Source organism: Chrysemys picta, chromosome 16, assembly GCF_011386835.1.
Source record: "Chrysemys picta bellii isolate R12L10 chromosome 16, ASM1138683v2, whole genome shotgun sequence".
Classification (NCBI taxonomy): domain Eukaryota; kingdom Metazoa; phylum Chordata; order Testudines; family Emydidae; genus Chrysemys; species Chrysemys picta.
The window spans coordinates 17,036,033-17,046,275 of NC_088806.1; the positions used below are offsets into that span (position 1 = coordinate 17,036,033).

The 10,243-nt window shown below is 50.3% G+C and overlaps 1 protein-coding gene across 25 annotated transcripts in view; it reads left to right on the forward strand.

The window, feature by feature from the left end:
• Positions 1 to 9,957, forward strand: part of ST3GAL4 (ST3 beta-galactoside alpha-2,3-sialyltransferase 4) — a 154,796-nt gene extending 144,839 nt beyond the window's left edge. For 24 of the 25 annotated variants that reach the window (XM_042851962.2, XM_065570460.1, XM_042851963.2 and 21 more), the window contains 4 exons: positions 1,253 to 1,442; positions 1,571 to 1,714; positions 4,914 to 5,057; positions 6,467 to 9,957. In XM_042851962.2, the coding sequence (XP_042707896.2) occupies positions 1,253 to 1,442; positions 1,571 to 1,714; positions 4,914 to 5,057; positions 6,467 to 6,553 (565 nt within the window). In that variant the 3' untranslated portion in view covers positions 6,554 to 9,957. Of the gene's footprint in view, positions 1 to 1,252; positions 1,443 to 1,570; positions 1,715 to 3,165; positions 3,241 to 4,913; positions 5,058 to 6,466 lie in introns of those variants that run through there. The other variant, XR_010593281.1, reaches the window with a different exon arrangement.
• Positions 9,958 to 10,243: the final 286 nt, after the last annotated feature.

Sequence of the window (10,243 nt, forward strand, 5' to 3'; positions counted from 1 at the left end):
GAAGTCATTGGGAGGTGAACTATCTCCAGTTCAACAGGTTAATCATTAATATTTGGAGGATTTTCTTGACAGGCTGTATTAGGAGGAAAACATCACCAGACAGACACTTAAAATTGTTTTATTTAACTAAAACAACAACGTTAAGTATTCTGGATTTTTTTTCTTCAACAACAAACACATAATATTTTAACAAAAAAGCGCATGTCCCTCGCTTCTCACATTTATCTCCAGACTTCTTCTCCTTGTCCAGATCTATTCCACCCCCAACAATCTTCTATTCATTGAACTTTGCACTTCTAGAGAGAGGTAAGGGATTGACTCTGTGTACACAAATTTGCAGAGGGACAATATAGTTGAGGTCTGTTATTTCTCACCTCTATATCTTATTTATTTAAAAACATTTTTGCTGTTAACAAGCATGTTACCTCTGGAGACACAAATCCACAGTTTGAGAACTACAAAACTAAGCATCTCTGATAGTGCTCAGTCTAGAAGATACCGAGTCCCATTGGGTAGATAGAAAAATTAACGCAAATAATCTATACAGAAGCCTGTGGAACCCCATAAAATTGGGTCCCTAATCCATGAACTATTGGAACTCATTTATAAAATTTCTCTTAAACATTACATGAATATATTGTCTCATACTATAGAATTAGAATTTTTAATCCCTATTCCATGATTAGATATCTTTGAGCTATAATGTATCTTAATTAAAACTATCTTTAGATAGGTTTTTTTCCTCAAAAAGCATTTTATCAACAAATTCTGATTTAAATAAAAAAAATCCGATTTTTTTTAAATCATTGATTTTTATCCACCCTGCCTTGCAGTTATGCATTAAGCCACGTGACTAACATTTGTCCTGTGTTTGCTCTCTCATCCTGTCCCAGGAAGAGGTGTGTGTGTGTGTGCAGGGGAGGGGTTTGGTTTGGATGGTTTTGTGGAAATGTACACTCACGTTGCTCGGGATTTGTTAGAGAAGGCAGGTCAAAGCAATGCGCCTGGCACCCAGAGTGGGAGGTGGCGCTGGGATGGGCCTTACTTCCCGGGGGAGTTCATTCCCGAAGGATCCTGTCCCCACATCCCCTAACCTAACATCTATCACGTCAAAGTGTGGCGAGCAGGTGGCTCAAATCCCTGAAAGGGTCTCCGCTGGGGACGGAAAGTGAGATGCTAATGGGACAGGTCATGGGGAAAATGGAACCCGTATGAAATAGCCCCTGCCTCATCTTGCGCTCCCTCCCCTCAGGTTGAACAATGCGCCGGTTCATGGGTACGAGGCGGATGTGGGCTCCAAAACCACCATGCGCCTGTTTTACCCAGAGTCTGCGCACTTCGACCCCAGACGAGAAAACAACCCGGATACTCTGCTGGTGCTGGTGCCGTTTAAACCCATGGATTTCCAATGGCTGGAGATGATCCTCAATGACAAGAAGCGAGTAAGTGTCGCAGGGGGCTACGGCTGGCCTCTCCTCTGCCTTGTTTTGCTCTCGCAGCTGGATGCAAGCCTGGTGCAGCCCTAGTGGGGAAAGAACAGCCCCTGACTTTTCCTGTTGTCCTTTTCCAGGTTCGCAAGGGATTCTGGAAGCAGCCCCCTTTAATCTGGGATGCCAATCCTGAGCAAGTGCGAATTCTGAACCCTTACTTTATGGAAATTACTGCTGCTAAATTACTTAATCTTTCCATGAAGCAACCGCGGAAGATTAAACAGGTAAGGGAGCCGGTGTGCTGGGGGCAGAGAGAGCGAGACAGACTCATGGTGCCCTGGATCTAAATCACAGGGTAGTTCCAACTGGAACTCGCTAAGGGGGCATGGTGCCATTCAGCTGCACTGCCCCCACCCTTTCCCCCTTCGTGTCCCATCGACTTATTGAGTAGCCCAGGGCTGGGTCAACACGGTTTGGAAAATTACTGCCCTTTTCCAAGCAGGAAGAGATCAAGGTGAAGGCCACTTGGGTGATTCTTACTGTGCTTTGTAGATAAAATGCTAGGTGATCCATCCGCCCACAGTACAGGGCCTCCCGGGTGTGGGGAGATACTGGCCACCCACTCACCTCTGTTTCCCTGCATCCTTGAGATTATATTCACACTGCTTTGTTGGGGGAAAAGTTGGCCACTGTTGGGAAGTGATTGTGGCTCGAGTCTAAACCAGAGAAGCTGCTCTTCTGGAGGGAGAAGCTAGCAAGCGGCTTCTGCTCAAGGATGAAGATCTTTCTGCACTGAATCCTTCTATTGTTTGTTTGGCCAGTGCAGTCAAATTATAAGTGTGTGTGTGTGTGTGAATGCGCGCGCACACAAAGCTGGTTTTGTGTTATCCGATTTCTTTTGTTGTTTTAAAGCTTAAAGGTATTCGTGGATGGCCTTTTTTTGTGTGCATCTATAATGCAAGAAATAGCTGAATAGATTTTCCTTGTTATCCATCACTTGTGAGAAATCAGACAAACCCATAACGTTTGGCAGAAGTTACGAAGGTCTGCGGAGTTCAGAGTGGAATTCTCTACTCATCTTTTTCTGTAGTGGCGCTGTAACACCATAGCATTTTGCATCTTCAAAACACTTTGGAATGGTTGACTAGCGAATGCCCCCACAGACCTGCAAGAGATGTGGTGGGGTCCTCGTTTATAGCTCGAGAAACTGAGGTGCAGAGGTTTAAATGTCCCAGAGCCAGTCACTGTTTCACAAATAATGTTATAGCTTCATAGACTGTAAGGCTAGAAGAGTCCACTATGATCATCCAGTCTGACCTCCTGCATAGGCCAGGCCAGAGAACTGCCCTAAATTCATTCCTGTTTGAACTATAGCAGATTTTCTAGAAAAACATCCAATCTTGATTTAAAAATTTACCATGATGGAGACTCCACCACAGTTGTTCCAATGCTTAATTACCTTTAGTGTTAAAAACCTCTGCCTTATTTCTAGCCTTCATTTGTCTAACTTCAGCTTCCAGCCACTGGAGACCTTTGGCTGCTAGAGAGGAGAGCCTGCTATTATCAAATTTCTGTTTCCCATGTAAGTAGTTACAGACCAGGCTCGAGTCACCTTTTAACCTTATCTTTGAGAAATGAAATCGTTTGAGCTGCTTGGCTCTATCACTATAAGGCAGGTTTTCTAATCCTTTAATCCTTCTCGTGGCTCTTCTCTGACCCCTCTCCAATTTATCAGCATCCTTCTTGAACGGTGGACACCAGAACTGGACCCAGTATTCCAGTAGCAGTCGCACCAGTGCCAAACAAAGAGGTAATAGAACCCCTCCTATTCAATATTCCCCTGTTTATGTATCCAAAGATCGCATGAGGCCTTTGGGCCACAGCATCACATGGGGAGCTCGTGTTCAGTGATTATTCTCCACACCCCCCAGGTCCTTTTTGAAATAGCTGCTTCCCAGGAGCAAATCTTTGGCATACACTGACCTCGTGTTGATGTTGCCGAATTCTATGGATGGAACAGCATATAACTGAGGAATGAGTAAAACTCTGCAAAGCCACAGTGACTCTAAATCTAGCGATGTGGGGGATCGGAGCGAGCAGATGTCCAAATGGAACAGCGTCATTCGGGGATGGGGGGCTGCCACGTCCAGAGAGGAATATCTTCCTCTCCCTGGAAGGGAATAGAAATTGGCTGAAGAGGCAATAAGTTGTTCTTCTGTTCTCTGGTCTCTTTCTATCAAGGCTCACATCCTCCCAGCCATGTCAAGCAGAGAGAAATGTCCCAAGCATGGAAATCTTATAGGTCAGGGTAGAAGTAACTTAGTAAAAGATCTGCAAAGAGAGATTCCCAAACCAGCTTGGCTAGGGGGAAGATCATTTCCAGCTGAGACCAGCTCAGCATGGCTCGTACCAGCTTAGCCGGGTGGAAGCTCCTTCCAGAGCAGCTGGCCATTTGAAGGAAGGTGTGCACTTGGCTGTAGTGTTGCCACGTCCAGAGAAACTGTTTGTATGACTTTCTCCTTGTTCCCATAAATGGATTTTCATGCAGGAGTCTCCATTGTCCTCAACGTTCTGTCCAGCAACTTTGGGAGGGGAGGGTATAATGTCCCAAGGATCACCCCTCCAGGTTCCTTACTGGGACTTTGGATCAACCAAAGAAGAGAATTTGTCCCAGATTCACGCTGAGCCCAGTGCATGCTGGGACAGGAGTTTAAGCAGTGCTCATAGAATCATAGAATATCAGGATTGGAAGGGACCTCAGGAGGTCATCTAGTCCAACCCCCTGCTCAAAGCAGGACCAATCCCCAGACAGATTTTTACCCCAGTTCCCTAAATGGCCTCCTCAAGGATTGAACTCACAACCCTGGGTTTAGCAGGCCAATGCTCAAACCACTGAGCTATCCTTCCCCCCCGCTCTATGTTTGGATACTCATGCATTGCAGTCATGGGCAATAAAGCTTTCCTTAAACTATCCATTCTCAGTGCCTTGATCTATGGCAGATCCTAATGACCTGGGACACAGTCATAGGGGCTCTCCCCATCTGGAGATTTTTCAAGGAGCAACTTGGAAAATCCATGTGTGTCTTGGAGTTCATGACCCACTATTCCCCCTCTTGTCTAGTCCAGATGTTTTATACCCCATAAGGCAGGTGGTGATATATGCAGGACAAAACCGAGAGTCCCACTTCGTAATGGCGGCAGCCCTATAGCTAGCAGCTGCCCTTCCTAAGTGGGGAACCTTCATTCTAAGTCACGCGTATGTGACGAACTGCGTCTGTGTATCACAAGGCACCATGGTCATTGGTCAGCCTGGACCCAGTGTTCACTCTGGGCTCTAATGATCACGCATACCAAGCCTCTCTGTTATACACAGGACCTGTCCCCAAAGAGCGAAGTGGGGAGAAAACCACTCTGAACTGAACCCAGCATGTATGTTTTTTTTTTTTTTAATCACCCTGAGCCCTTTCATCTCTCTCCCTCTAGAAACCAACGACGGGATTATTAGCCATCACGTTGGCATTGCACTTCTGTGACCTGGTACATATCGCAGGCTTTGGTTACCCCGATTCTGCCAATAAGAAACAGACTATACATTACTACGAGCAAATCACACTAAAGTCAATGGCCGTAAGTGACCGTGCGCTCTTTCCCCTCTAGTAGTGATCACGCTTTGCTGTTACACAACACTTTTCCTGTCCGAATCTCTGGGCTTTACAAACGTCACCAGTGGGAATTGTGTTATTAACGTATTAGCGGTAAGCTGTCTGGATTCGGTATGTAATAGAACTAGGGGTTATACCGCCCCTCCATATGCTATGGCCACTACCCTTGGTCATACCCATGAATAGCGTTGATGCATTCCATCCACTAGAGAGCAGTGCTGCATATGACCGTGATGATCCATAAAAACTCTTCCATTCCCTTGGCATTTGGAGTATTCCCCAGAGTAAGTACAGGGGATACCTAGGAAATACTCTAAGTAGTAGCACTATCTGTATTATGGTAGTGTCTAGGAACAGCAAGCAAGGATCAGGGTCCCCATGTGTTAGGCCCTGTACAGACAGCAGAACGCTTAGCTTGCCATATCCTTGGGACAAGGACCATCTTTTCATTCTGTCTGTACAGCACCTTGCACACCGGGATCTAGGTCCACAACTGGAGCTCTGAGGTGCTACTGCAATACAATTAATAAATACCTAATGAAGAGAGTCCCTCCTCAGAGAGATGGTGTCATCTAAAGCAGGGTTTCTCAAGCCATGGGTCGGGACCCAAAATTGGGTCACCAGAACGTTTCAAAGGGTCACGTGGCAGCTCCCGCGGCTCCTGTCCCATAGGGCTGGCTGGTCTCACCTCCCCGTTCCAGGCGTTGCAACCTCTGGGGTCCCAGCACCACTGAGGTTTGGCCCAGCCGTCATGACGATGGGAGCCCAGGGAGGCCAAATTTGAGGGAGTGGCACTGCAACCCCTCGAACCAGGTCACAACTCCACTCACACAAATTTGGTCCAGTCAGAGGGATGGGGCCAAACCAGAGCAGTGCTGTGACCCCACAGGTTGCAACGCTCAGAGCGGAGAGCCAAGCCCAGCCAGCCCCACAGCACAGGAGGTGCAGGAGCTGCCACTGTGAGGTGAATGCTGGGCAGGACTCGACCAAAACCTCCCCAGGGCCTCCACCCCCAGACTATTTACTGGGTCACGACAGGCCATAAACATTTACAAATGGGTCCTGAGCCCAAAAAGGTTGTGAACCACTGATCTAAAACACAAGTGCAGCATGAATCCAGGTTGAATCTCGGCGGTTGTAGGCATTAAATATTCAACTCTTAAAACAATGACAGTCCCCTTTTAAAGCTGCAGGCCACTCACCCCACCCCCGCCCCGAGCATCACGAAGGGCGAACCGCGACAGGGCAGGGTGGGGAGGAGCTGGACTCACAGCCTTTCCCGTCTAGCTAGGCTTTTATCAGGGGGCTTGTCGCCATGGCATCTGGCCTAAAGAGCTCTCTTTTGTCTGTCTCTCTCTTTTGTCTGTCTCGCAGGCGTCGGAGCACAATATCTCGCACGAGGCATTAGCAATAAAAAGGATGCTTGAATTAGGTGTCCTCAAGAACCTTACGCACTTCTGATGGGACATGGACTAGAATTTCCCTGCGTTGCCTTGGCCTCCGCCTTGGCTGCCTGTCACCCAGCGCGTCCCAACATCCACCGGGCCAGAGATACCACTGCTGCGCCGCAGGGCCCCGAATGGGCTCCTTGCTTATGGTGGGGGCTGGCTGCTGGGGACAGCGCTGGTCCTGGAGAAGGTAGACAGAGGGTAGAGGGCTGCGGAGTCCCCCTCGGCCAGGCTAACGTGGCTTTCGGCCGCATTGTGTCAAGGCTCAGAAGCAGAGCATTTGAAATCCTTACAGTCGTGGGGTGGCTGGATCCCTTTGCGGCCAAGCCAACGCTGACTTGCCGGCCTTCAGGGCGGTGCAGAGGGTGCCCCCGTGGGATGGGCCCTCGTGGCTTGCTGGTGCACCCATCTCTTTGGTCTGCCCGGTCCGCGTAGGGGACTGGGGCTGTTTGCCGCACTGTTGAACTGAACCCTGGACAGCGGAAGAATAGTCAACTTCTCGCCAGATCAGTTTGCTTTCTGTCTGAATGAGGCAGCGGGGCTGGTTTGACACCCCCCCATTCCTCCCTGCCGGAGGGGCTGGCTCTGGGGGTACGGCACATGGGAATGCTGCTGTAGGTGGAAGCTGTAATGGTGTCCTTTTTTTAAACATTTATGTCGTGGGGGGGAAGGGGTATCATGCTGATGGGGTTTTAGACCGACCCCTCTTCTCTCCCCCCCCCCCCCCCAGTGCTGCTTCCCAGTGGGAATGGGGCAGGGAGGCAGAGTGGTGGGAGCGTTAAATTATTCTTCACTGACAGAGCACAGCTGCCTTCGTTTCTTCCCCCCCCCCCCAGCCCCACCCCTTCTGCCCGAGGCCTCCCCCTGTTCCCCTTCTCCACCAGAGCCCAAGCGTGCCCCCCCACCAACCGCAGCTGGAGGAGCCTCAGCCGAACCGCCCTGGCCCACCGGCTCGAGCTGAGCCCCCGCCGCCTTCGGGGAGAGTTGAAGCCCCGTCCATGGGGCAGAGCGTGGGCAGGGCCCTGGCTTGGGTTAGGGGAGGCTTAGCCTCCCCATGCCTATGACACCCACCGCCCATTGGGTACTACACAAACTGCCGGACTGCACCCTGCTCCCGGCCAACGTGTCTTGGCCCTAAACATTCAGGGCTCAGACGGGAGGTGAGTCTCTATAGCCCGCCCTGCAAGCCGTCTCCTCTCTGCTGAGATTCCCAGCCGTCGGGCTCTGGGCACACCACCTGGGAGCTGGTCCTTTAGATCCTGAAGCGGGGCAGGGGGCATATATGCTGCTAAAGCCCAGATCTCTCACTGGGGTGGGGGAAATAGGGGGAAAGGTTCTTTTTCAAGGTGCTGACCTGAAGGGGGTGGGACAGAGCAGAAAAGTCTCTCCTGAGCAGGCACTGCTGTGGCTCAATGCTGGTTAATTTAACGAACTAATTTAAATGATTATTTATCTGAGAAGCGTCGGTGTCTGTTGCAGAACGAGTGTAATGTTGTTTCCATTGAATTGCCCTGTGGGGGGCTGAGGAGCAGTGGGATTGAAACTGTATCATCCTTCTGCTTTGCCTGAAGGAGGAGTGACCTTCGGGGATACTCCCCCCTAACCCAGCCCCCTCTTATCCGGCATAGCGGCACAGGCTTGGGGTAGCAGCTTTGTGCCCCGGGTGTCTGTAGGGCTTTGACTTCATCACTAAGTGTCTGACCCCACTGAAGGACTCCCGTTGACGTAGCGAGTGCTGGATTGGGGCCCAAAGCTCTTCCTACCACTGCACCCCTTCTCCCTTGTAGCACAGTCTGGCGTGTGTAACATGGTTGGTACCACTAGGGGGCATGGCTAGGGAATGAGCGTGTGTGTGTGTGTTGTGTCCATCCCTGCTGCCCCCTGCTGGAGGGGTGTGTGTGTTGTGTCTGTCCTTGCTGCCCCCTGCAGGAGGGGTGTGTATGTGTATGTGTGTGTGTCCATCCCTACTGGGTGTGGGTCTGTGTCCCTGTCCCTTCTGAAGGGGTGTGTGTGTGTGTCCCTGTCCCTGCTGGAGAGGGGTGTGTGTGTGTGTGTGTGTGTATATATGTATATATATATATATATATATATGTGTGTGTGTGTGTGTGTGTGTGTGTATACATACATGTCCCAGGGCTGCTTGGTTCTCAGTACTCACAGCAGCCGGCTATCACCCGCTGAGGGAAGCCAGGAAGCCCAGCCTGTCCAATGGGCACAGTGCTGGATGCCCAGTGTATTGTGTGTCCTGCCCCCGCCTCCTCGGGAACCCCACCTACGGGCTCCTGCTCCGAGAGCCCCAGTCCAAGGGGCCAACGCAGAGGAGGTGGCTGAGCACTGGGTGTACTGGGGACAAGCAGGGGTAGGTGCGGGCTGATGCAGGGACCAGGGTGAGAAGCAGGCTGGACACTGGGTATTGCTAGGTGGGGAGAACAGCTCAGCCCTCCCTTGACCGTGGAATGGCTGCGGAGTGATTACGGCAGCCCAATGGCTGTAGCTGCCCTCTGCAGGGCCAGTACTCCTCCGGCACTGTGGGCACTGTGTGGACACGTATGAGGATGGGCACAGGGCTTGCGGTCTCAGCAGAGCGTCCCCACTCTCATTCCTGCACTACATGCACTGCGGATACTGCAGAGTGCTGCTGAATCCCATGCTCAGGCAGGCAAGGAAGGGGATCCCCCCAGCTCCCTTTGTTGAGCTCTGAAGGGTGGCGGGAGATTTCTCAGCTGCCTCTTTGGACTTGTCCCTGGTGTCTCGGTGGCCGGCACCATGGCTGCTTGGTATCTTGCGGTAATGGCAGTGGTGGAACCCATGTGCCCCTGCTCTGAAAGTGCAGGCCCCCACCTGCATTTGCACAGGTTTCTTAGGTGGAGGGAGGTGTGGAAGGGGAGAGGGAGGTGTGGAAGGAAATCACGAGAGACAACTTCTGCCCCTGCTCTCTGAGACCCAGGTACCACAGGAGCGATGGCACAGTGTGGTCCTCCCTGGGTCTGGTGGAGCTGTTCCTGAACTTCAGCAAGATGGGTTATGCCTACGTGTCCAGACCTGACCCCCTGGGGGCGGAACATTGAAATATTTACTGTACAGTATGTGTCAACTCTAAACTCCGTCACGCTCACTGGTCTTTGGAATGCTAGCCATCTCAGAATCCCAGTTTCCTCCGAAGATGACTGATGTATTACACCATGGTTCTATTGTAAAGACTTTTTTTAAGAGTTTTTTTTATAAAAGAATTCTTGCTCCAAAGACTGTACATAGGTAAATCTGTGAGATGTACTGATTGTTCCTTACCGTCTAGATTGTATATATTGTAAATCTAGATTGCAGTTTAAAAAAAAAAAATCTGGTGTGAAGAATGAAACGTATGCTTAAAAAAGGCAAAACAAAGGACTTCATTTGTGGATAAAACACTAAAAAAGGCGTTTGGTGGCCAAGTTTCATTTTTCTTGTGTGTGTGTGTGTGTGTGTGTGTGTGTGTGTGTGTGTGTGTGTGTGTGTGTGTGTGTGTGTGTGTGTGTGTGTGTGTGTGTGAGAGAGAGAGAGAGAGACTGCAGTGTCAGTGAAAGATGGCAGGCCAGCAGCCCCGGTACTTATCCATACTCAACTTTCAAATCGGTTAGTGGGACACATTTGGCACTGCCTTCTGGATAATAGGAACAGCTGTAGCCAATATGGCTTCGGAAACAGCCAAACCACTGTTGAGAAA